The sequence below is a fragment of the Petaurus breviceps genome, unplaced genomic scaffold, assembly GCF_028583685.1.
Source record: "Petaurus breviceps papuanus isolate PSGF00001 unplaced genomic scaffold, PetGlider_PUasm1.0 174, whole genome shotgun sequence".
Lineage (NCBI taxonomy): Eukaryota > Metazoa > Chordata > Mammalia > Diprotodontia > Petauridae > Petaurus > Petaurus breviceps.
This window is the reverse complement of record NW_027185761.1, coordinates 68126827-68153262: the sequence shown is the minus strand read 5'-3', so window position 1 is coordinate 68153262 and position 26436 is coordinate 68126827. Positions and strand designations below refer to the sequence as shown.

General features: G+C 52.5%; 2 protein-coding genes and 1 long non-coding RNA gene across 4 annotated transcripts in view; 1 reads left to right on the top strand and 2 right to left on the bottom strand.

Moving 5' to 3' along the window:
* Positions 1 to 1221: 1221 nt before the first annotated feature.
* ACTR8 (actin related protein 8) lies at positions 1222 to 14482 on the bottom strand. Its single transcript, XM_069084369.1, has 13 exons — positions 12217 to 14482; positions 10493 to 10663; positions 8978 to 9088; positions 7813 to 7917; positions 7307 to 7480; positions 6823 to 6916; positions 6320 to 6452; positions 5471 to 5624; positions 5132 to 5227; positions 4816 to 4956; positions 3597 to 3861; positions 2946 to 3109; positions 1222 to 1589 (listed from the first exon to the last, which is right to left on the bottom strand). The coding sequence occupies exons 1-13, from the start codon at positions 12337 to 12339 to the stop codon at positions 1446 to 1448; spliced, it is 1875 nt and encodes a 624-aa protein (XP_068940470.1). The 5' UTR covers positions 12340 to 14482; the 3' UTR covers positions 1222 to 1445.
* Positions 14483 to 17227: 2745 nt separating this feature from the next.
* SELENOK (selenoprotein K) lies at positions 17228 to 25476 on the bottom strand. The gene is made up of 4 exons (XM_069084370.1): positions 25296 to 25476; positions 19183 to 19273; positions 18041 to 18121; positions 17228 to 17318 (listed from the first exon to the last, which is right to left on the bottom strand). The coding sequence occupies exons 1-4, from the start codon at positions 25312 to 25314 to the stop codon at positions 17228 to 17230; spliced, it is 282 nt and encodes a 93-aa protein (XP_068940471.1). The 5' UTR covers positions 25315 to 25476.
* A 73-nt stretch (positions 25477 to 25549) lies between these two features.
* Positions 25550 to 26436, top strand: part of LOC138158243 (uncharacterized) — a 47629-nt gene continuing 46742 nt past the window's right edge. For both annotated transcript variants that reach the window (XR_011167600.1, XR_011167601.1), the window contains exon 1: positions 25550 to 25664. This is a non-coding gene — a long non-coding RNA (uncharacterized lncRNA). The remainder of the gene's footprint in view (positions 25665 to 26436) is intronic.

The following is a 26436-nucleotide window of genomic DNA, read 5'->3' as shown; positions in this document are numbered from 1 at the left end:
CACTCTGAGCCTTTCCCAATCTCTCCCCATGCTGGTGCCTCGTCTATCACTGACAGACTGGCAGCTCCCTGAGGGCAGGGGCTGTCTTTTGCCTCTCTGTATCCCCAGCACTCAGCAGCCAGTACAAGGTTAGTAAATGCTGGCTGAGTCACTGGATCCTAAGAACACACTGACTCAGTTGGCAGGATTCCGTGGTCTTCCCAGAACTCCACAGGGATCAGGTAGTCAGGGGCATCAGTCCGCCTGTGCCGAGGAGCCCTCCGGGGTGCCACCAGACGCTGCTCTGGGGGATGGAGCCAGCCCTGCCCCTGCTTCACCAGCCTCTCCAAAGAGGCTCTCGCTGAGTCAGCTTCCCAGGCAGCAGCTTCTTCAGCTTCTGGGTTCATTCATGAAGAGAACATCAGTCAGTCACTTGCACTGCAGCCGCTCAGTCCTAGATGATTGACAGTGAAGAACGCATTTATTTAGTGCCTGTCATTGCCCAGCACTGAGGAAATGCCGGCACAGAGGAAGCCGGTGTGTTTGTGGGAGCCACAGAACCGTGGAGCTGGAAGGGGTCTCTGTGGCCCTGTGGTACAACCCGCCCCAGACTGTCCTTAACAACACATAGGCCAAGTGGTCCCTCAGATGTCTAGGGAGGGCCTTCCTTCTCGCCTAGGGCCCGGACCCTCAGGCCTCTTGGCTTGTGCTTGGGATGGATGGCTTTTCTGTGGCTCCATCCTTGAGACGGCTGGGCCTCCTCCCACCCAGTGAGGCCAGATGAACTTTCCAGAGCGTGGGCAGCCACACCAGGCCAGGACAAAGCACCAGGGCAGAACTCCGGGGCACGGCAGGGCTCTGGCTCCCTTTGCTTTCTCATTAAGGATTCCCTCAAGGTCTCTTCCCCAAAGGCATTTGCCTTCCCCAAGTCCAAACGTTCAGAACAGCGTCCCTGAAGCACTCGGGCCTGGCAGGAGGAGGCCACATGTGAGCCACACCCAGTTAAGGAGAACTGGCCTGACCTCGTTCTTTGGTCTATAAAAGAATATAGGAAATGAGACTGGAAACGGAGATTCCCAAGGGGGCCCATCCCTGGACAAGCCGGGAGCAGAATCCTGTGGAGAGAGGCCTGTGGTCACAACCTGCAGCTGCTGTCCTTGTGACAATGGCCTAAACCCACCTTACATGAAGGGTCTGTGTCGAGAGCTCTGGATTTCCGTGATTAAAGTGCGGCAAAGAATGTAGCAAGAGAGCTGAGCAATGTCAAAAGTTTATTCCAAAGTGCTTGATCGTATGTACAATCTGCAGTTCTAAGACTAACACCCTATCCTCAACAGAAAGCTGAATTTCAGGCATCTCCCAATAAAACGACCAATAAATTAGAAAAATAAATGAGGCCCAAGTCTTCTGTACCGCACGGCTGGCTGCCGCTGGCCGAGATGTGACCCAGGCCTCGCCCCTGGGGCTCACCACACAAAGGCTGCCCGCTCACGCAGCATGCGGACTCCGAAGCGCTGCCATTCTCGCTGGTAGACCCAGAGCTCCTGCGTGGTGTCCAGACAGGCCAGCACAGCTCCACCCTTCCATGCAATCAGGCGTGGATCCATGTCCTGGGTGCACACAGGAGACATGCTGCAAAATCAACTGTGCATTCAGGAAAGAGCCTCAGGCCTGCTGACATTTAAAAATAGTGAGCTGGCCGGAGCTTGGCAGGTCAGCCACATAAAAGGATGAAGTGACTGTGAAATTCAGTGTTTGCCCTTTTCATCAGCAATTTTTGTTCCTCATTTTGAGAACAACTGTTTTTGTCACAACGGGTGTGGACTGAGACCCTGCCGGGTACCAGAGCAGGCAGTGTGGACACTGGAAAACCCTGTGAGAAGCCAAGGCACTGGGTGCAGGCACACACTGCCCAGCCTGGCCTGCACCTAGGGACCAACGTGGCTCCCCCACAGTCCAGACAAGAACAGAGGCCAATAATTCTGATCATCCTATTCCTGACAAGCGCCTTCTGTCCAACACTGGGGAAAGTGTGCAGGGGATACCTCGTTTTAAGTACTGATGGCACGGAGAGCCCACCCTCCAGGGCCGGAGGAGAGGTCCTGCGGCCAAAGAAACGCTCACCAGATTCAACGTGGTGCACAACCACATGGGGTGGCAGCCTAACTTCAATAGCTGCCTCATTCCCAAAGGAGCAGACAGAAATGACCTTCAAGACCACAGGTTTCGCCATGTGTACACTGAGGGGGCTAGACCCGATGATGTCCAAGGCTTGCAGCCCTGCTTGATCACCACCGAGTTCAGCCCCCTCATTCTGCAGAAGAGGAGCTGGACTGAGCTTTGCAAGAGCAGCAGCCCCTTGGGGGGATGCCAGGGCTGCAGCCAGGGGCCGGTCATTCCCCTCATCTTCTGAAGGAGAAGATCACTCCCCTCACACTTGCCAGGCTGGTTTGGGGGGGATCCAGTGAGAAACTGTAAATGGCCTGGGAACGAATCCTACTAAAGCACTTGACAGTCACGTGCACAGAGCCTCTGTCCCTGAAGCTGCCGAAGGCTGGTCTGACATCAGATCTGGGACCTGAGGTTCAGCCTTGTAGCCTTTAACTGCACATCTCCCGGGAACCTGTCCTAAGGAGGATCTGTTAGTCGGTCTGCTAGCACTGACAAGGTGGCTACTGTGTGCCAGGCCTTGTGCGGAGGGTATGCTGAGGATACGCAGGAAGGGCAGAGATGGCCCCGACCAAAGGAGCTCATCCTCTAGTGGGGAAGACGTGGCAGATGGGACAGACTGGGGCTACCTCAGAGCGACAGGAGCCTATGAGACATTCAGTGAGTGACAACTGACTGCTGCCTGACTGAGGGGTGAGCCCCCGGCCCTCTCTGGGCCTGGCTGCTGCCCTGTCAATCGCTCTCGGGCAGCTGGGGCAGGGAGAGATGTTGGGCCAGCACTGGCACTGACATCTCACCTTCGGCCTCGTGATGACTTCGACGTTCTCGACGACTCTTCTGAAGGAAGGGGGCATTTTGTTAAGGATTCGGTGCTGCAGAAACTCCTGGGCTTTGTGGAACATGAGGCCGCCCCCCACCACCAGGATGGAGCTGTACATCTTCTTTTTGGTGTCATCGGAGGCTGTGAAGACAAGAATATGCCCGTTCCTTCAGGCCAGGCGGCACTGGGCCAGAGACCCCAAAGACCCAAGCCTAAATCAAGCTTCAGACTCCTCCTAGCCATGTGACCCTGGCCAAGCCTCTCACCCATCTCTGACTCAGTTTCCTCATTTGTAAAACAGGGTGAGAGCAGCATCTCCCTTCCAGGCTTGTTAAGGGACCGAATGCGATCCTGCATAGAAAGCCCTCCCAATAGGAGCTATCGTTACTACAGCCCCAAAGATGACAGGCCCGCAGACACCAACTCCAAAAGGCTTAAAGCCCACTCGGATGTAACGAGTGGAGAAGTGGCTGGTTCATGTGGACAACAGACTTGAGCCACAATGGGCCCCAGGGTCGAGGGTCTCAGTGAGGGAGGCCAGGTCCTTACTCTACCTTCTGACCCATGAGGAAGCCGCCCAGGATGGAATGAGGGCCCTGGGGGGAGCCCCGCCACACGCCCTGCTCACCACAGCAGTCGATGCTGTGCAGGATGGCCTTGTCCAGGCCCAGGGCTTTCCCTTCAAACTGGGAGACGGCGGTTTTCCTGGACATCAGGGCGGTGGGCGCGTCCTCAGACTCGTTGCCCGCCATCAGGCAGTCACTCTGGGACGGCCCCAGCTCCACTTCCTGTGGATGGAGCCTCTCCGGCATGTCTGAAGACTGAGCCCGCAGGTCGGCATCGAAGCCACCAGGTTTGGCTGTGGACTTGCGCTCGGCAGTCGCTTTGGAAGACTTAAAGGAAAACAGGAGAGACGGGTGAGCTCACTCGGCGTCCTTCAGGCTGCCACTTATGCTCTCAGAGACACCAGAACAAAGAGGAGGTGAGCTCTCACAGGGAGGCGTTTTCCAAGAGGACTCTGGGAAACCAGGGTGGGAGGTCTGTGGGGACAGGGCTCCTCCCACAAATCACAGGAAGGGATTCTGGTCCACACATACCCCTAGAGAGATGCCTGATGTGACCCCCCCAGCATCACCCAGCCTGGGATGCCAAGCGGCCCAGACAACAGGACCTGGAGTTGGGAAGCCCCGAGTTCAAATCTAGCCTCTGATACTTCCTAGCTGGGTGACCCTAGGCACGTCGCTTCACCTGTTTACCTCAGTTTCCTCCTCAATAAGCTGCTTCATAGGGCTGCTGTGAGGATGACGGAAGATATCTGTCAAGATGCTTCGCTCAGTGCCTGCACACAGGTGGAGCTAAGCCCGTCCACCCCTCCTCCCCATTTCAGTGAGCAGAGGCCCAGGGTCCCACAGCTGGTAAGAGCCTGAGGCTGCCTGGGCCCTCTGGCAGAGCCAAGCTGGGCAGAACCAGTCTGTCCTCTCCGCCACCAGACAGCCACCGGTCGTTGAGCACAGCTCCCGCTGTCTCCCTGAGGCCCACAGCCACCCTCGCCAGCCTCCTCTGAATAAGACCCCAGTGTGCTGAGGCCTCGCAGCCCAGGGGGTAACCCAGGGGGCCGCCTCGGCCATAGGCAGGACACCACGCTGCCACACCGCACAGACCTCCCGACCTTCAGGCTCGCGGGCTGCCGCCTCCGTGCCGGGAGTGCCCCGGGCCCTGCAGACACAGCCGCCCTCGCCAGCCTCCTCTGAATAAGACCCCAGTGTGCAGGGTAACCCAGGGGCCGCCTCGGCCTATTGCTCGCGGGCTGCCGCCTCCGCGGCCCCGCCGCCGGCCCCGCGGCTCACCTGCTCCTGCTTGCTCTGGGTGGCTAGCAGGTAATGTTCATCATGAGGGTCTTCGGGGTCGCCCTGCGATCTCTGGGGCAGCGCCGTCATCTTCTGGCCGACGATGCCGAAAGTCGCGGGGTAAAAAAGAGCCATGGGAGCCTGAGCGTGCGGGGAGAAGGAAGCACGCGCTTTGGGGCCGCCCCGGGCCGCACGGCTCCTGGCCCCTGGGCGAAGGCCCTGCTCATGCCTGTGTTCAGACTGAGCTTGAGTCCCACATCCCCGAGGTCTGGCAGGGGTCTCCAGAGCCAGAGGCCACCCCCTTGGCCAACGTTACCTGTAGCTTCTCATCCCCAAGACGAAGCTGGTAAAGCAAAGCCGGAGAGTCCGGGTGTCGAATCTGAAACTCATGGTCTTGGAGGCCAGAGATGTCCTAAGTTTTAGGGAAAATGGAGAATTGTAGCATCTGTAAAGCAACATGGAAGGCTGCAAAATAAGGCGGGTTTCTACCTCTTCCTCTCTACCCATCATAATGCCAATCAGTTGGCAGTGCTTGGGAAGGGCCCAGAGGGGCCGAGGAGTGGCTTGGAGAACCTCCAAGCTGTCCTGAGGTGCCCAATTTCTGCGGCTGTCTCGGGGGTTTCTCTGTCCTTGGTCATCGTGACTTTGCGCCTACCTGGTCCAGATGACAAAAGGTTTCCTTGAGGTGCTGCAGGAGAAGGCAGTCCATCTTATTTGTTAACTGGCAGTCTCTATAAGGGAACCCAGCTCGCTGCATGAGCCAGTAAAAACACCGTGAGACGTCAGATCCCCCGTAGGCAAGACAGAGCCTAAAACCAGGAGAGTGCATTTGGTGGTTCCCCCTAGACTGCACAGACCATTCTCCACTAACTCCATCGAAGCCCAGGGGGAGGGAGGTTATTGTGGACAATACAGAAACAGCTGCTGTCATTCCTTTCTCCTACCTAGCCCAGCCGCAGAGCTCTCTTGTCAGCAGCTTTCTCTGCTTCGGCCCTTATGATGACTCACTTGTATTCCTTGGGTCGATACCCCTCGAAGGTGGTGAGGTGGCCAAAGCAAAGGGGAAGGGGAGGGTCGGCTTACCTTCCATCTTAGGCCTAAGCAGGGGCAGCTTTGGCCCTCTTAGGGATGACCTCAGCAAAGGGAACATGTTGGCACTGCCAATCCATGATCACTGAGTCCCACCTCTGGTGCCTCATTATGGCAGCATTCGGATGACCCTGCATTCTCAAATGCAGCTGGCCAGCTGAGGGCAGGTTCTGCCAGGCTCTACCAAGCCAAGAGGGCTCCAGGGCCAGGACCGAGGTGGATTATCCATCTCTCATCAGAGAACCAAGCTAAATTCAAGACCTTCCTCACGAAGCTCAGTACCTCACAAAGACCATCTCTAAGGCTCAAAGGAGTCAGCTGGATTGGTGGAAGGATGAGCCCTCTGATGAAGTCAAAGACTCTGAAAACCAACCTCAGGAGAAAAGTACATATGCCCACCTCCCCAGTCCCTTACCGTGTGTTCCGATGGGAAACTCCATCTTCCACACAGCACACACTGGTCTTCTGGTCCCCAACATCTACAATGCATGCACTGCCCAGGCCACTCCCAAAAGTGGCACACACGGACTCCTGATGAACCACAATGCCTGCAAAGAACGATCACTGTCATCTTGGACTCGGCACACAACCAGAGCCAGGCCCTGACTGTTCGGTGATGAAGGTAGATCAGTGAATGAGATTGGTTGTGACCCTCCAGAAAACCCCAGGCCTTTCCATCCACTGGGCAGCTGAGGTCCCCTCTATGTGTTGTCTGTTCTCTGACTCGGGTATAAGGCCTTGAGAACAAGGGCTGCCTCCCTCTCTTCCTGGGTCCCGAGGCTTGGCCCATGCTAAAATTCTTCCTAAAATTCTTTTTTGTTCACTCATGTAAATCATCCTATGCACTCAGTGAAACAGTGCCTTGCGCATAGCAGGCCCACAATAAATACTTCCTGACTGACTGAAATGGCTTTTTACCTGAGAAACCCATCTTCATAAGGGTCATGTTCACCACTTCCTTCACATGCTGTTTGTTGTAAATATCAGGGATTAACAAGATGCACCTGTAATACTAGAAAGAAGAGAGAAGTCACACTCTGCTCCCATCCAACAAAAGGGCAAGAGAGCCTCTCGCCCAACTTGTCTCTGAATGGGGTCGGGGACGTCCCTCTTCTATTCCCCAATTACAGGTCAGGACTTTACATATCCTATTTCTCTGCTACCTACTGGTTTTTTGTTTTAGATGGAAAATACTTGGCACGTCTTTCTTTGAATAATAAGAATTTGAATACGAAACTCATAAAATAGGTGAAGACATGTGCCTTAAGGAAACAAAGGGGCCCAAGTTGGTAGCTCTGGGGAGGATGGAAGGGAAGGAGCAGATTGGCTCCATTTGTCCAGATGCCAGCTGCTTAGTACAAAGGAGAGGCCAGGCAGAATGACTCTGGGACCCTTCACTCACCTTTAGGTCTTTCAGGGGTATTTCCAAATATTTTTGTATCACATGTGACCATATTGCTTCCAGATCTGCCAGGATAGCTGTAAGGGAGCCCCCTGGTCCAGGGTGAATATTTAACTGACCTCTGCGGATAGGCCAGTGAATATTGTAACAGTCCAACGGATTAACATACAAAGCCTGGGGATAAAAAAACAAAGTCTGTGAAGGACACCTTTGGTCTCAGGTTTTGCTGGTTCATACCAAAAGATTAAGGCCAGAGAGTTTTGCTAATATTTACTGAGTGGTCCCATGTCCAGAATACAATCTGTCCACTTCAATAGCCAGTCTGAATGTTCAGTGACCAAAAGTGTGATTACAGACAGCCAAGAGATAAGCAGCATCAGGCCACCAAGAGAATGAGCAGCAAACACTGGAGGAAGAGACCTCTGCCTCCATTCCACCCTTAAACCCCAGGGCCTCCTCTCCCCGCCCCATTCCCCACTTGTTACAACAATGAGAACATCACTCACCTCTTCTCCTACTAAATACTCAGGGTGATGAGATGTGTTTGTCCACTTATTTCCAGAGCAATGATCTAGAATTGCTGGCCGCATCTGCTTGTTGTAGGTTCGAGCCTGAGAGTTTCAGAAAATCCCTTCAATTTACACATAAAATTCTGCCTCTCCTTTTCTCTCTTCCCCCACCCATGGCCTAGGAAGAGCAGCAGTCCTGCCCAAAGACCCTGGATGAGGAGGGGGAAGCCTGAGGCGCCAGGGAAAAGGGTGTTTTCTCTGCTCACAAATGTAATTTCCCTTTCCCAGGACTTTCTTATCCAAGCAGTAACTCAGCACTGATCTGAGGAAAATGCTTTATTCTGCTGAGAGGAGACCACGTCTGTATGTGGTGCACGTAACTGTTCCTAACACTGTCTCTGCAAGGGCTACATCATATTCTTTCAAAGAGCCCAGTAAGACCTTCATCTGAGAACCTGAAATGAGGGCGATGGTAAAGGCGGCCTTTGGGCCTGGTGATCTTGTAATTCAGAAACAAAGGTGGGCCAAGAGGAGCTCTAAGGCGCCTTGCACCTCTGAAGTCCTAGGGTTTTAAAATACTAGTGATACCAGCTCAGGAACATCACAACAGCAAGCACAGGTGTGATTCCTTCTGCCCTCTATGATAACACAGAAGAAAGGTTCACTGCCTGAAGGCTGCCCACCAGCCAATGCATGTTGGGAGCCAAAGACCATGCACTAAGTGAGAAGCTGCATAGAAGCTAGGAAAGGAACACCACCAGAGTCTGCTCAGGGCAGGCCCAGCACCGATCCTGGCCCACCACTGGGGAGGGCGGTCCTACCTGCCTACACCCTTCCCTGGTCCCTTTGCCCAAGAGATGGGGCTCAACTCCTCCGTCCTTTCTGACAGGATGGAAGCCTGCCTGGCTGCAACCTTGTGGGACCCTGCGGGCCTTACCATCCACCCCTTTCTCACTGTAGTTACTCACAAGACCACAGCCCACCTGCCCCATCTCTGCTCCTTAAGGATGTCCGGAGCTGCCTTCCTCAGTTAGAGCGGGAGCCCCTTGGGAGCTGCCAGCACCCCCAGGGCCCGTTCATTCATTGGCTCACTCATTCGCATAAGGAGGTATCAGGCACTGGGTGTGGGAAAACAAGCCACAGCAACGAGTGCCTGCCTCACCTGCTCTGGGGACACTGGGACCCTTCTTGCTCCATTTGACATCTTTTTGGACCATATCGCCTGGTCCACCATTTTCAGGCCATTTTGTCTCTGTTCGGAACTTTCAGGCTTCTGGACAGAAATAAGGATGGATAAGAATAAAGAACCAAATAGAAAACTATTCCATAAACACATAACTGCCCATACACAGACAATCTCGAAGAAATGGGGCCAGAATGTTCTGTGAGTCTTAAAAGTCTGAATCATCAAAAAGCAGGACTCCCTTGTGCTCTCTGGAGTATGTCTTCATCCAGCTGCCAGTCAGTCTAGTTGGCTTTTAAGGCCGCATCTGCTCACCTGGCCCAGGCTCTATGCACTCTGCCCCAGGGTAGGCAGCTGGGAAGCCCTGGGCCCAAGCCTGCCCATGGCAGGGTTAGAGGCGTGCAGCCCTTGTCCCACCCATATCCCATCCAGATTAACGGCTGTGCTATCTCACCAGTGAATGGATTCTGAGAGGCTTTCTTTTGGAATTCTGAGGCTGAGTTTTGGAATCAAAACTGAAAGGGATGTATGCTTATGCTGTGATCTGGTTTCTGGAAGTCTCCTTCAGTAACAAGTGACTCCTTAAAAATGTATGTTAAGAGACTGTGAGGGGAAGCTTGCTTTCTCTTTTGGTGAATCATTCTTTAAACATCTGTGGCAAAAACCAGGAGCGGTCAATTTCCATGCGGCACCGCTGTGCTTCTGCTGCAGACCAGCTGTTAGTTAGCCTGGTCACAAGGTAACTTTCTACAGTGCTCTCAGTGACCCCAACCTTCTCCCTCAAATCACGGCCATCTTGTTTAAGGAGGACAGTCAGGTAGTGGCTATGGGTCACAGACAACACATGGCATCTAAAGGATTAAAATGTAGGGACCCCAAAGGTGTGGAGGAGCAACCAGTGGGCGGTGTGAGTGCAGAGAAACCGTGCAGAAGCAGTAACGATGGAATCTATTAGAGAGATGGCTGGGCAAGCACAGGGGCTAACGGATGGACAACCCTTGGGTTCCCCACAACATCGAGAAATGTCTAGGAACTTTCTGGACCCAGAGGATGGGCCAAGAGCTGCAACACTACAGAGAATCCCGTACAATGGGATGGGGACCTATCTGAGGATCATGGCTTAACATAAAATCACTTTTAACAAAAAGTCCAGGCACCAAAACCACATGTGGCTGCAGAAGGAAAGGCTTTGGACTTGTATGAACTGATTCAGCAGTGAAAGGGTAGGACCAGCAGAGCAGCAGCAGCAGCTCTAACAAAGCAAGGCCCCCCCAATGTGCCCAGGGCCACCCTAACACAGGTGTGATGGACTCAAGGTGTCTAATGAGACCTGTGGTGTTGGACACAGCCTGTGGGGAATTTGTTTTTACTGACTAAGCATATTTTTCACAAGAGCTTTGATTTTCTTTTTTTTTTAAAGGGGGAGAGAAAAATACTTAGCTGAAAAAAATCAACTCAACTAAATTTAAAAACCAAAGTGGGCTTAAGACTTACATTGAGCCCCTCCCGGAGCAGCCAGCTGTCCTTGTACAGGGGCTGGCCTTGCTGCTTGTGCCTTCGTGCGATGACGTGGGGGACGCTGACCGGGAGGGTGTCTGTGGCGCGCCCCATCCTCAGTGTGGTGGAGCCCGGGTGGATCACAACAATGAAGTTGCTCTGTATTTGCTGCGATGCAAAGTAGGGAGTGTGATGAGGGCTAACACAGGTGATGCTTTCCAAGCCGTGGGAGCACAAATGCACCATTTACCACAGGATCCAAAGGATGGCGAGGAGGATGCCCTTGGGGGTAGAGAACTGACTGGGGAGCCAGCAGGACTGGACGCTGACCTCGAGGGTCAGGACCCCTGCCCCCAGGCCTGCCTAACCAGCCTGTCTAGGGCTTGCTTGGCATGTACCCATGCAGCAGGTTCTCTCCCCATTAGACTAGAAGCTCCCTGAGGGCTTGGACAGTCTTTGGCCTTTCTTTGCACACAGCAGGTGCTTAATCAGTGGTGGACCCTCCTCTGAGGGCAGATCCACACAGTTAAGCAGAAATGCTTAAATCTCTAAGACCCCCAAAGCCTCAGGTTTGTCCCTGCCACACCCAGGGACTCCAGGGACCATCACATCACCCCCATATTCAGGTTGCAGGGACTCACCCAGGGTCTCATTAGCTGGGGGATGCGAACCCACCTGCCCCAGGAGCACAACTGAGGGCTGATCTCTTCCTTCTTCAGTGACCTTGTACTTACCCAGGTCAGCAAACATTCACAAAGAGAACAGGACAGGGACAGAGAGTCAAAAAGAAAGCTATGCCTGCCCTGGGGAGCTGATGTTCCAGCCAGGGAAGAATCACAGAAAGCAATTCCAGGAGTGAGGGGCAGGTACCAGGAGAGCCCAGAGGGGAGGAGGGCCCTGCCTGCACAGACTGAGTCCTCAGCACCACGGACAGGGCCCAGGACAGGCCCAGGACTGGCAAAGACTGGCCTAGGGAGAGAGTCAAGGAAGGGGCATGGGAGCAGCAGGCAAAGGCCTGGAGATGGGAGGTGGAGGGAAGGAGGATGCCAGCAATCCAGATGGGAAAGTGGGATGATCAGGCTCAATCTGCATGTGGATGACTGGTGTGCCCCGTCCCACCTCCATCCCGGTGTCCCCAGCACACAGTGGGGCTCCATTTCCCCCCCACACCCCCAGCACACAGTGGGGCCCCACCCCCCACATCCCCAGCACACAGTGGGGCTCCACCCCCCCCTACATCCCCAGCACACAGTGGGGCTCCCTGTCTGTCCCCAGAACACAGTGGGACTCCCAGTATCCCCAGCACACAGTGGGGCTCTCAGTGTCCCCAGCACACAGTGGGGCTCCCTGCCTGTCCCCAGCACACAGTGGGGCTCCCTGCCTGTCCCCAGCACACAGTGGGGCTCCCAGTGTCCCCAGCACACAGTGGGGCTCCCTGCCTGTCCCCAGCACACAGTGGGGCTCCACATCCCCAGCACACAGTGGGACCTCGGAATCACGCGCATCCCTTCGCCCCGGGAGCCCCCTTTAGGGCAGGGCTGCTTTAGAGGCCCTGTGCGTGGTCCCGCGGTCACTCAGTCAGGCCACAAGCACTGATCAGGCGCTCTCCCCCGCCCGCCCCGGCCAAGCAGAGCAGAGCAGCCCGGGGAGGCGTGCCTCAGTTTCCCCCCCGGGCCCGAGTCCCAGGTCTGGGTCCGTGGGCCCCGGGGCGGCGGCCTCACCTCCTGCAGGGACTCGGGCACCAGCGCGGGCACGATGGGCCGCTTCACGCCGCGCTGCTCCTTCTCCTTCTCGCCGCCCTTCTCCTTCCCGTTCTCTGGGTCTCCCTTCTCCGCCTGGGTCATGGTCGCCACGACTCCCCGCCCGGGCCGGCTCCTCAGTCAATGGGGGAAGCAGGGTGGCCTCAGAGCGCAGGCGCAGACGTCGAAGCGATGCAGGCGCAGGCGTAGGCGCAGGCGCAGGCGCAGACACGCCTCGCGTTTCCGCGGCGGCTCCCACTTGCCAGGAGCCAAGATGGCGGCCCCCGGGGAGGCGTGGCGATGAGCATAGTGGGTCGGTGGAGGACTGGAGGCCGCCGAAGGCGGGCTGGGCGTCCGCTCTCTCTGAATGGAAGCTCCTTGAGGGCAGGGGCGGAATCTCCTTTATCCTTCCTCTCCCGGGCCTAGCACGGCGTCAGGCCCACAGTAGGCCCTTCAGAGATGTTTGCCGGTGGAAGGTGAGCTCCGGGAGAGCAGGGCGCCTCTCCCTACAGCCCTAGGTCCCGCACTGCGCTCAGCAGGTTGGCTCTGCGCGCCGGGCTCCGTGCCAAGCGCCCGGGCTACACCGGGACAAAGGCAGCGCCGGCCCTCCCGGCGCTTCCACTGCAATGGGAGGGCGTGCGTAGGAAAGGATGGGAGGGGAAGGGCCGGGGCCAGGGCAGGATCCCCAAGTCGGACAGTTCCCCCAGGACCCTCGGCTCCTCCCGGAGAGGACCGGGCTGAAGTGGAGCCGCACGGCCCAGGGTCTCCAGCCTCACTCTCTTTCCGGAACCATCCACGTCCAGCGGCCGGAGAAAAGTCGGGATGGCCGGCCACGACTCGGGGTGCTCTGGTCACCTGGGCGTCCCTGATTCTGACAGCGCCACGCCGCCAGCCTCAGCCCCTTCATGGCCTGGAACCCGGCACCTTCCCGCTCGCCAACTCACTGACCTGTGTGAGGCCGGGTGTATGGGATTAGCAAAGGCGGGGAGGAACCAGGACATAGCTTAATGCATGCCTGCTAACATCCCCAAGAACGTGAACTCCTTGAGCGCAGGGGGCTGTTTCATGGCTGGCATACGAGACATTTGATAAATATTTGCTGAGTGAAAAGGTTGCATCCTAGATCATCCCCTGGTTCTCTCTAGTCTACGACTCCTCCCAGTCTCCTGGCTCATTCCTTCTTGTTTTCAATTGTGCTCAGATCTGCTCTATCCTTAAAAGATCCTCCCGGGACCCCCAAGCTAGCATTCCATCTTTTCCTTTCTCATCCAAAACGTCCGAACTCAGCTGAAACTGAGTAGCATAAAGTCGCCAGCAATTTCTTAATCGCCAGATCTGATGGTCTTATCTCAGTCTTGATGCTTCTTGGCTCATTTGGTGTATCTGACCCAGTTGAGTACCCTCTCCACCCCCTGTGGGCTTTTGTGACGTTGCTCTCTTCTGGTCCACCTACCAAAGCTCCTCCCCATAACTGCAAGTCTATCCCCAGGTTCTGTCTTATTTTGGTAATCTCATTAGGTCTCACCAGTTTAAGTATCTCTTGTGTCTGTCTCATCTCCAGCCTCACTCTCTTCCATGCTTCAGTACAAGATCACCAATTGCCTGTTAAAGGCTATTTCCCAATGGATATCCCAGAGACATTTAAAATTCAACATGTTCAAGACTTAAGTCACTGTCTTTCCCCCTCTTCCAAATGTGTCCATTTCATCCTTCCAGGCTCCTGGGCATCATCCAATCAGTTGCCCAATCTCGCCACTTCTATCCTCCCACCCACGATGGGCAGTGCCCACCCAGTGCCTGGAATTCCCTCCCTCCTTCCCTCTTGTGCTTTAAGATTCAGCTCTCACCACCTTCTGCATGATCCCCCGATGGCTGATGGCCGATGGTGCCCTGCTAAAACTACCTGTGTCTAAGCTCTTTTTATGTATCTGTACTTATTCCTTAATTCTGCCCACAAAGATTGTAGGGTCCTTGCAAGGAGGAATTTGTGAGTGTGTTTCTGGTGCCCAGCACACAGTAGGAGGCACAGGAAGTAGGCTGATCGATTGGACAGCTGACCACTTCAGTGCACTTTCCTTTTTTGCCTGATTTTTATCTGTTGTATCTCTCAGGGCAGCCCATGACATATGCTTCATAGAAGGAACTGAATTCTAGCTGAGAAATGTCCAAAGATTCGACTTAATTCAGCAAACATTTCTAATTTCCTACCAAGGATGTAAGACTGGGGATGCAGACACAGAAACAATTCCTGACTTCTTACTCTGGGGGAAAATAATATGCCATGGACAGTTAGCATTGGGGTAGAAAAGGCACTGCTTGTTGGGGGGCAGGGGATCAGATAAAAGCCATCCCTTGGGAGGTAGCACAACAGAGCCTTGGGTAAAGGTGGGGAGGCAGTGCCAGGCAGAGGGCAGCCTGTGCAAAATGAGCAGTGGTCATTTATTAAAGCCTACTAGTAGTGTGTCAGGCAGTAGAAAGACTGCTTCCCTCTCCCCCCAACCCTCCAGGAGGAGTTTACAAGTTAAAAGCAGAGGCCCTTCAGGATGGGGGGTTGGGGGGGCTAGACTTGAGATTTCATTGGTCTGGGGAATTCCCAAGTGAGAAAACTCCCTGAAATCAATGTAGGTCAGCATTTTCTGTGCAGTTTATATATAACTGGAAAAGGTGTCTTGAGCACAGAGCTTGTGACTCACCCAAGTCCCACAGCTAGTGTCACAAATAGGACTTGAACTCAGGTCTTCCAGGTTTCATGGCCGTTCTCCCTGTTCTGGATAAGGACAGCTCCCAACAGGCCAAGAGGGTAAGTGGGGAGGGAGGAGAGAAGTGGGGGGGGGGGAATGAATGGGGGTGAGGAATAGGCCAAAGAGGAAAGAAGGGGAGGAGCAGGGCAAAGGCTCCTGAGTTGGTAGGTGGAAGCTCCTGTGTTAGGAGCAGCCTGTGGGGCCCAAACAGCTAGAACAGAGCGCCTTGGGGTGGTAATGTGCAATCTGCCAGTGAAAGGCTATCAAGAGAAGAGTCTGTCTGGAGCCTAAGGGAAATGGGGAAATACTTAAGCTTCTGGGGCAGGTGGGTGGGCAGGCCTCTGACTTCAAACAGATTACTCAGCCAGTTCTAACAAGGCTGGAATGGGGGCAGAGGGGAAATCTGGAAGTGTGGCATCCAGTTAGGAGAGGGGCTCAGTGGGTTTGGGTGCCATGGGTCCCTTCTGGGAAGAATTGTTTTTAAATGCGTATAACACAGGATTACAGAGGAAACCACTTATAATTATAAAAATATGTTTTGAAAAACCCGAACAGGTTTATGGACCCCTGAGTTAGGGAGTTATGTAGTAATCCAGGAGAGAGGTGAGGAGGAGGGGGAGGGGGGCCTGAGCTAAAGGTCAAAGGGTTTGTGAGGGACCTGAAAGTGATGAGTTGAAGGAAGCCAAAACCAGTGGTTAGATGGGGGAAGAGGAGGTGGCACCCAGCAGACAATCACATTTCCTTTCAGAGGGGTTGCCCACAGCAGCAGTGATAAGGCTGACGAATTCTGGGCTGCAGGGTGACGTCAGGGGTGTGGGTGTGTACTTTTTTTTTGTTCCATGTGGCATATGTCTCTCTTTATTTAGAAGTACTTTTCATGCAGAGTCACCTTAACAAACCAATTTTATTGCCCAAGCAATAAAAAAAACCCAAACAACTTCAAATTGTTTTTCCCCTTGGGTTTCCAAGTAGAGCAAAATTAGATTTCAATTTGTTGCTGAAAATTAAAAAAAAAAATAATCTCACCCATGAACAATGCTTCATTATTCAAAATATAAAGGTTATATTTAGCCTATCTTGTCAGGCTTCAGTTTGTATCTCTTAAGAATACAGGATTTTCCCCTAAGGTACAAGGTGCCTCAGAATGTTGGGGATCTGTGCTTGACACAAAGACTACTTCAGGTACTCAAGAGGTCACGTTCTTTACGAAAAGATGGAAGGCATCTCTATAACACACTGGAGGGTCATAAAGATGCTTAATCATGCAGATCTCATATGAAAACACAATGATTTCTTTATAAGCAAAAGCAAATTAGATAATGGAATACTACTTAGGAAACTGAAAAGTGCCATGTGATTTATTTATAAACTAAAGCAAACAAAGAAACATATTTCAGGAAATGAAAAATGACCATCCACAGTACAACTAAATCTTTCCTGTACTTAAAAAAATAAACTTAATGTCTTTGGAGTGACGTCTGCCCCTCAAATTCAGGAGACTGATACATTATCAAACAAGGCTGAATGAAGTCAATGCTTTGCAAGCTGAAAATATTTACTATTAGAACTACATGAGGCTTTTTCACAAACTATACAAAATAAGAGATAGTGAACATGTGCATTTATACAATTGCAATCAGTTACACCGGATCCCAGCAAATGGGAGTTCCCAGCACAACATCATTAATCTGTGGAGACACAGAGCAACCCTTCTTCAGACACAGGGCCCTCCAATGCTTCTTTCACCGGATACTTCTTTTCCTTTGTCCAAGGGAGGGTGTGTCTTTTTGCCTGCTTCTCTGAGCAGGCGTTTACCTGGCAGAGGAGAAGAACCCAGTTAGCAGGGGCACCGAGAACACTGCACCCCCAAGCAGCATCTGAGGCTGGAAAGCTAGTGCAAAACTAAATTAATAGAACAGTTCTGGCATGCTGTTAATTCAAACAAAAATCTAATGGAGTTCGATGAAAGTGAATCTCTCTTTCCAAGTGTAGTTCTCTATCAAAACATTCTTTTTTTTTTTTTTAAGCAATCGGGGTTAAGTAACTTGCTCAAGGTTACACGGCCAGTTACTTCTGGGTGTGGTGCTGAGTATCAGAGCCCAGATCTGATCCCCAGGTCATCCCGACACTGGGGCTGGTGCTCTTACTTGCTGTGCTACCTGGCCGCCCTCAAAACATTCTCAATAGTCAAACTGGGAATTGCTTTAGAAACAAAAAATGTTTTAAAAATCGTAAATGAGCTAGAGATCTGCTTACCTTCCTCAGCCGCCGGCCATTGGAGGAGGGCTAGGGCCTTTCATGTGATTTATCCGGCCCATTCTTCGTCGAGGATTTCCTGGAGGTCTGTTTAGAAGGGAAAAAAAATCAGCCCAAGAGTGTGTCCCCAGGCCTGGTGAAGGAGCTTCCATGGGAAGTCCTGAGGGTCCCCCTCAAGTCTCCAAGGGGGCCCTTTTCTTGATTTCACATGTAGGATGCCAGCCACAAAGCTTAGAGAAGAAAGGAACTCCCACCAGTGGGGTTAACAATCCTGAGCCCAAGAAATATGATGAGTGCAGGGTCAGATTACAATGTATTCATGCAGAGAAACAAGGTTTCATGTTCATCTACAAGTTTATTTGCACTTTAAATGTTTAGCAGCTAGGTGGCACCATAGTGCACAGAGTGCTGGGAGGGAAGGCAGGAACTCTTCTTCCTGAGCCACTTACTAGCTGTGTGACCCTGAGCAAGTCACTTCACCCTGTTTGCCTCAGTTTCCTCATCTGTCAAATGAGCTGGAGAAGGCAATGGCAAACCCTTCCAGTATCTCTGCCAAGAAAACCCCAATGGGGTCATGAGGAGTCAGTCATGATGGAACAAGACTTAAAATGTAATAAACCAAGATTCAGAACTGGAAAGGACATTGGAGACTACCTTCCCCTTGCCCCTTATCTCACAAATGAGCCAGGTCCTTAAGCCCTTTGCTGAGCTGGAGTCTGAACCCAGGAACTTACTGTAAATCCATCAATCCCTCCCCCCAGTGTGTCACACCTTCTCTTCTCTCTGACTTTCAAAAAGCAAGTACGTACCCTCTTCCATCATCATGCCGGGAATCAGATGAGCTAACATAGCCTCTCCTTTTCACATCTTGTTGAAGCAGGCTTTTGAAACTGAAACAGAAGAAATAAGAAAGGGGAAAAGAAACTTTTAAGGCAGGTATGTACCAGTTTCAATCACACTTTCTAATGGATCTTAAACTGAAGGAAAGCAGATGATGTTAAGGCTTGTTAGGAATTAACTGGTCAGCCAAAAATTAATCTCCAGAGTCAAGTCAATCAAAACTAAGTGGAACTATGGTCTAGTGTGAGTACCCACCGTTTTGAAAGCTGCTTGATCTAAATAAACTCTCCATAAACACAAGAGTGGATTTGTCTTTCAAAATGACGAATGTAAGAATACATGCTCCCCAGGCCTCCACACACCTTCCCACATTCCAGTATACCAGGCTTCCAAAGCCTTCAGATCAGAATTTTGTCACTTTGTTGCTATGTTACAGATTAAAATGCATTACATACACAAATGGAGCTCTTTAGAGGGAAACCTCAGGGAGTTACATGGCCTTTAGGGGCCAACAATTATTTCTTTTTTCCCTTTTCTTTAAAAAAGGGATCTCCCCCGGGGTCAGGCACATTTGCAGGCACTGAAGAAATGCTGGTGAATCTGCAGGTGGTAGAAGCATGAAATGACCCCTGATGGCCACAGTGTCACTGGGTGTCCACCACACCCATCAGGAATCCCACCATCTGTGGACTGGGCCACGCCTGACATGAAGGTTTGCAGCTTAGTTTAAGAGATGGCCAATTAATCATTCATGATAAAGCAGCAACTAGAAAAGAAAGACCGAGTTTCTGCATCACTGCACTTTCCACTTTAGAGGCAGGATTGCTCAGCAGACAGATCACTACCATTCCCACTCTCCCTCTGACACTAGCTCTGAGGCTCATCTCAGGGAAGAAGGGAGGCCACAATGACGGAAGCCCAGGCCCCAAAGTTTAACCTCACATTGGAGACACAGTGGAGGACTTATGGGAGGCTATGGGGGAGAAGTCAAGGGGAAGGAGGAGAGGGGACACTATCTGAACACTGGAGAAACTGGAGAACCACACTGATGAGGTCACAGATTCAAACACAGAGAAGAGCTGAATTAACAGACATGTGTAGCAGTACTCACAACATAATCACAAAGTCAGCGATTCCCCAAAAGAGATCTGTTATGAATGATAAACTCCATAGTGACCGATTCCGGCTGTCTAAAACTTGACCTACAACCAATGATGGAAAAACAAACAAGAAAATCAGCAACATCCTCATTGAGAAAAAGATAATTTATAACAGGTATTACATTAAAATGTTCAAGTCACCAACTCCTAACAGCTTCAGGCTTCCAAGTGTACATTCTGCCTAAAAAAACCCAAATACAGGAAACACTGACAAGCAAAGCCCCATGTCTTGAGGGGTGGTGACGGTGGCATGGGTGATGATCTGAACAATGACCTTTGTTCTAGAACCTGACCTCCCACACCCACCCATATTACTCCCCTACCCTACCAGCTACCAAACACCTACACCCTGGGGAACCAATGGCCATGAGTGAGAATGTCTTTCCTTCTGCCAACTCAGAGACACACACCTGGAGGGCCACTCCCAGAACTCCTCCCTTACAGCACACACCCACCTCCAGAACAAAGACAGTATCAGATAGAATTTTACTTCTGCTTTCAGCCTGAAATGAGGGGTTATGGGTTTCTCAACAGAGAGCCCCCAGCTCAGTTTGGCCAGCATGGGCCTGGATCGAGTAAAAGGTAGCTTCTGCTAAGATCCTGCTTGCCTGCCTGCATGGACGTGTAATGCCATTTCTGTCTGAGCCTCAGAGATCAGGTCTGGACTCACAAACTCTTGGCTCCAGCTGAATTCTCCCTTGAGACACATCCACACACAAGCTCCTGATGGCCCTCACATCTCCATACTCCCTAACACTCCTCTGACCAGACTCTGGGCAGGTGCCTGCTGAAAGCACCTCTACCCTCTCAGCAAGTCTGCCAATCTTGTCCTATGTTATAACCTTCCTGTGGGAGGCTTTAGGACTTCACTCATTTCAAAATAAAATCAATACCTTTGTGCACTAGAAAGTAGAATTTTCAGGCACAAAAAAATACGGATTTCTAAAAGCTGTAGTTGAACAAGTGAGCCTTGTATTCTCCCTGGTATTGAGTTCTAGAGGGTCCGCTTGGCCTCTCCCACCCTAGAATGCCAGACCTCTTGTCCTTCTGCCTTCCTACCACTCCAAGGCCTCCTTCCAGGGCACCCAGATTAGGCTGGCATGTGGGCATTTTTGCCACATGTATACATGCCCTAGGGCACCTTACTTAGGTCACTGCCACTCTGCTGAAGGTCCCTAGGCAAGTGAAAGGCACAGTGGAGCTGCCAAGCACTCCTGGACAAAGCCACAAAAGCTGTGCTAAAGGGGCTGTTACAATCATGCCAATAAACCTAACCTGACTACAGGGAAAAAGGATTTGTGAATCAATGACTTCCAATCTTTGCTTTTGAGAAAGGCAAGCACTGGGCAAAAGCAACAGTGACATGGGAAGCCCTTCAAAGTGCTGAGATCCAGAAAAGGGAGAAGACTCTACTCTCCCTATGGAGTCTCCAATCTTTAAGTATTAGACAGGAACAAAGAGAGACCTGGGGGTTCACCTAGAGCATGGGGAGAAGGAAAGCAAAGTTGGTTATACTGGCAGAAATTTAATCAAGTAATCAGTGACTTAGGCTGGGACAGGTGAATGGCAGTGGGGGGGAGGAGAGACTCAAGCCAAAACAAATTAGCTTTGGGAAGGCTGAGGACAAAGAACAACAATGGGCCAACCCAGTGGTTTGTGGGAGAGGGAACAGACTGGGATCCATGGGGCTGTTCTAAGCAGTATAAACTAGATACCTACGGCTGAGCTCGCTCTTTTTTTTTTCTTTTCTTTTTTCTTCTGAAGAAGTGGGGAAAAAAAGAGAAGAAGTATTATGACAGATTTGATAGTGGGAAAAAAAAATCAACTTAACAGTCCTAACTGGGAATGGGAATGGGATGAACACTAAATATATGATCATCTATAGTGAACCTGAGGGTGGAATCCAGTCTAAACAATTGGTTACTTTACAAGTACAAATAAAAAAGACTCATAAAGACTTAACAAGGATGGGTTAGAGAATTTATTATTCCTCAGCAGATTCAAAAAAAGGCATGGCCCAAATATTAGAGAAAGACACCAGTAAAAAAGATATGTTCAAAGAGCCTAGAGTTTATGCCATGAAGACCAGGTGAAGGAAATTGGGGGAATTTGTCCTGGAGGAGAGAAGACAGGGAAGACTTAGCTTTATTTCTCAGCAAGTATAGGATGGGATGGGCTGTTGTGGCGGGGGGGGGGGGAAAAGGGGGGGGGGGGGCAAAGGACAACCTTGTTTTGCTTGACCCCAAGAGGGAAAAGGTAAAGGTAGGAGTCAAAGAGAAGCCATTAGAGTCAATGTCAGGAAAAGTACCCTCCCAAGAGGAGATGGGCTGAAATGAAGGGGGGGGGGGGGGCCCTCAGAGAGTGTGTGGATGGCTCTCCCTCTTCAGAGCTCTTTCAAGAAGAGACAGATGACCCCTTCACTGGGTGGTGGTGGTGGAGAGTCTTCTCAGGGTGCTTGTTGGACTCAGTGACAAATAAAGTATGTTCATTCTGAAATTCTGTGGGTCCCACCTGTTGCCACTCACTACAGGTGGGCAGGAGTGGAGGAGTCTTGGGGCCTCAGTAATCAGGAATCTGGATTATGGGGGTACTGCAAGGCAGACCAGACTGCCAATTCTTGGCACAATTCATAGAAGCTGGTTTCTGAAATTGAGAGCCAGGCCTTCCAATGACTAGTCTGTGCCTTTGGTGGCGCCTACTTGCTCACTGGTCACTCCTCCTTTCTACTTAAGTGATAAATCCAATGACCTCTCTCTCCTTTGTTACACAGTAAGTCTTTAAAGCATACACTACTTCAGTACCTGCCATAGAAAAAGCCTTCTCAGAATTCTAGCTCACTCAGTCTCCTCCACAGATCTCCTTTCCTTTTTTTGTCCTGCCCCTATCAATCAACATTTCCCCAAGCTTGGTAGCTGACCTCCAACTTACGCTGATTTCATCTATTTCCAGAGCAAAGTGTAGGCTTTGAACTTGCAAATGAATGCTTAGTAAGCTATCTATCACTTTCAGCCAGATGGAAGTCAGGTTCCTGGTCCTATTTCTAACTAATGGACATCTGCATCAAACCTCAGTACTTTCAGAACCAAATTCAGCACCTGCCCCTTCAAACTGGCTCCTTTTCCTCCTGATTTCCCTGTTTCAGTTAAAGATACAACCACCTTCCCAATCCCCCAGTGCTTGAAATCTCCGTCAGATTTGTCTCTCTTACTCCCATATCCCAAAGTTGTCCCAAATCCCATCAATTCTACCTCTGGAATCTCTGACATCTGGTATTTCTTTCAAACTTCTACCCTCGTTCAGCCCCCCCAGAACTGGAAGGACAGAGAAGCCACGGAGTTCCTACCTAGCCAAGAACATGCCCAAGTCTGCCAGCAGCTCTCATGATTAGACCTCCAGTGAAGGAAAACCACTGGCTCATGTCCAGCCTGCTCTGGACAGGCTTTGCTCATGTTAAAGTGCAGACAGCTTCTCAGCTGCTTCTAAGTTCTGCCCTCTGAAGGACTTCTCTCTTATTCTTCACCAACCCAGCAACAGGCCTGCACGTCCTGCAGAATAGCTGGAACCAGAACCCAGCACTATGGCCCCCAGTTGTGGTCAGAAAGCAGAGGGACTCTCTGTCTCTCACCTTCCTGTGTGTGTATGTGTGTGTGTATGTGTGTGAAGCTGGACTTGCCTTTTTGGGGGCTCCGGTTCCTCTGATGCTTGGAATTGTGTCCCCAAGACTGTTTTCAGACAAAAGTTATCTCCAGCCCCTCTTCCTCCACCTGGATTTTTTAAACCCCAATACAAGACTTAAGTTTAATGCTTAGTAAATTTCCTCTTCTCATGTCTGCCCCTAGCTGGGTGGAGACATGACAGTTTCATGAACTCAGCAAAGTCACCCTCCTTAAGACACTGGCTGTCCTGCAATGCTGGACTCAGGAGCATGAGTGCCTACCTACCACAAATAGCTCTGAGTTCTAGTCAACTACCTAAATGCCATGACAGGCAATAGTCATCTGTTGACAGGACAGTTTTAGAGCACAGATGGTCTAGTTCTGGGTGGGTGTCTGTATGGGCCACACAGAACAAATCTTATATATGATGTATAAATAAGCCCACCACTTGTGACTGCAGGTGGCTCTGGGGAAGGGGGGATAAACCCAGAGGGTGCAGACCTGTCTCCACTCTTTACTTTCCTGGGGCCAAAGCAGACAATCAGGGGGTTGGGGGAGTAATCCGTAAGTCCCATGGTCCAATCAGTGCTTCAAGCCTTATTCTCCCTCCAGAGAACTTGTCCTTGGAGTCCATTCACACATGGCCACCACCGTAGCTCTTATGAGCACCTAACTGGTCTCACACTTTTCAATCACTCCTTTCTCTAAGGAATCCCTCACAAAGCTGCCAAAATAATCTCTAAGGCACATGCCTCACTCCAAAGCCTTCTGTGGCTCTCTGCTACCTAAAATACAAACACCTCAGCCCAGGAGTTAATTTGTTTCCAGTATAATTTCACATCATTTCACACAGCTTTAGACTCTGCCAAAGGGACTACCTGTTGGCCCTGACCAGTCCAGCCGTCCATATACGGCGGACCGACGGGCTTTGAACACACACACTCTCCTCTGCTGGCTGAGTTCCCTCTCAGGTCAAGGTGCAGATCGAATTCACTTTCTCCTGTGAATCTTCTTTCCTTACCCCTCTATCACACTTGGTCTGGCATTATTCTGCATACACCGACAAAGCCCTCCAGCAAACGGGAAGGCTTGAAAGCACTAATTGTTTTTCATCTTTCTGTCCCTTGTCTCTGTGTCTAACATAGGGCAGGGCCTCAATAGTGCTGGAACTGAAGGACAAGGGGTAAGAGTCCTGGCTCCACTTACCAGCTAGGGGACGCTGAGCAGGCAAATCTTTGAAACTCACTAAGCAAACTTTATTTTTCCTTGTCTGTAAAATTGGGATAAGATCTTTAACACAACACACACAAGGCTGTTGTCAAGAAGGGCCTTTACGAATCACGATACCAACGTATTCCAGAGGAGAAGTGAGACCAGAAGAGAAAGAACGATGGGAGAGTGTCAGACTCCCAGTCAGGGGACCCCGGTCAGATCCCACTGGAAAACATGGACACTACTGGAAACCTCAGGGGCTGATGTGAGCAAATAATCCCTACACTACAAGCGGAGCCGTCCTCACTGAATAACCAACACACTGAGTCACTTGGGCTCAGCCAAGGTTTTGCCCAGCTCTTTACAACAATCTCACGAGGAAGGTGGGGCAAGCATTTATTCCTGTTATGTGGCTCCCGGGCTTTTAAGTGACTTACCCAGGCTCACCAAAGGCAACGTGGTACTGCAGAGAAGGTTCTGACCCACAACAGCCCGGGGAGCCTCAGTTTCCTCACCTATAAAATGCGGGCATCCGGCCCGAGACACCTGGAAAGTCGGGGCTGTTTTGTTCTTTGACTCTGCCTAGCACAGTCCGGCTGGGCCAGGTAGGTGCTTAATAAATGCTCATTAATGACGGATTAGGTGCTGCTGTGATGCAGAGTCCGGGCTGAACAATCTCCAGTGAACACAAACCCTTCAGCAAACGAGGATGGGAGGGGACTAGGACTCTGCGAACTTGTTACTGTTTCCCCTTAAAAGTATAGTCTGACAAAGTAGCAAAGCAACAACCACGACGACCGCGCCCTTGGTTATTCGCCCCCCCCGCCCCCGGCCCCCTCCATCCTCCCCATCGCGGCCCCCTTTCTTTCCACCCACAACAACCTCCTTAACTCCACTCTGGGATGTGGGGGCACCCCCGGAGCCTCAGTTTCCCCTTCTGTCACAGGCTCTCCCACGGGCTCGGCTCAAGGGCCCCCGGGGCCCCTCCAGCGGAGGTCTGGGCTCCCAAGTCACTCTCCCTCCGTCCAGAACGGCTCCTCCCCCTCCTTCTCCGTGCCTCAGTTTCCCCCCGGGCCCTAGGTAGCTTAGGATGCCCCGATCCGCTCTCCCAGGGTGGGTGGATCCCCTCTCCCGCCTTTCCGTAGGTGGCGTCCGGCCCGGTCCCCTCCCCGGCCCCGATCGCGCCCCTCACTCACCATTCGAGATGTAGACCATGGCGCCGCTTCTGCCCTCCGCCCTCCGCCCTCTGCCCTCCGTGCGTCGCCGCTTCTGCCTCCGGTGGTCTTCTCCCGGCTTCCGTGGCCTCTCCTGCAACCCGCCTCCTCGGCCCCGGCGCCGCGACGTCACAGAGCGGGGCACCACGCAAGAGCGATCTGGGAGAAGCCCATTGGCTGAGCGTGCGGGGGCTCGCCCCGAAGCCGCGCGTGCGCCTTCGGGAGGGCACGACAACAATGGTGGGCGGGGCGTATCGGCACGTGACCGGAAAGGCGCCCGCTCGCGCAGCCTGAGGCGCTGACGGAGAGAGCCCGCTTGGTCCAGGCCGGAGGCGGCTCCTCCTCCGACAGGTCGGTTAAGCTGAGGCCGCCTGCAGGAAAGGGACGACCCCCGTCCGGCGCGCCTGCGGTTTGTTTCAGCCCGCGCCGGGTCCGGCCGGTGGGGTGTCCCCCCCCCCCCCCCGGATCTGGGGGCCCGGGAGTCCCTGGGAGCCGAGTAGGGGCTGGCGCTTACTGGGCGCTTGCTGTATGGGGAGCCCCGGCTTCGGCGGGCCGAGGTCCCGGGGGACCCCGTGACCCCCCGCTTGGGCCGGGCGTGTCCCATGGAAGCGGCCTTTCTGCCCTGCGCCCCCCGGAACCCCCAGCGTCCTCCTCCTCCTGTGGGCGGGCTGCCCCCCCCCCCCCCCCGAATGCGGGCCTTGGCCAGTGTCCGCCCCGCCCCCAGAGGCCCCGCCCCCGCCCCGCCGGGGGCTTCCCGGACCCCCGCCTCCGGTGCAGCTGGTCTTGGGCTCCTCCCGTAACTGTGCAGCCTTCTGACCATCGGGCCGCCAGCCCGGGCCGGACTGGCCTCAGCTGCGCCTTCGGCTTCCTCTGGTTTACACGTTCCCCTGCCCCACAGCGGTCCCATATAGGATCCGCAGATGCCCTCACACTGATCATGAGTCTGGTTGTAAGGAAGAATTGTAACCGAGGCAGTGAACGAGAAAGAAGGAACAGAACAGCACAAAGAGCGAGTGGTGTGCTTCCCTCCTTTCCTTCGGGACGCCTCATAACCCTGCCCTGCTGAGAGGAGCCGGTCTGTGCAAGCTGGTCAGATACAATGTGTCTGTGGTTGTGCACAGGG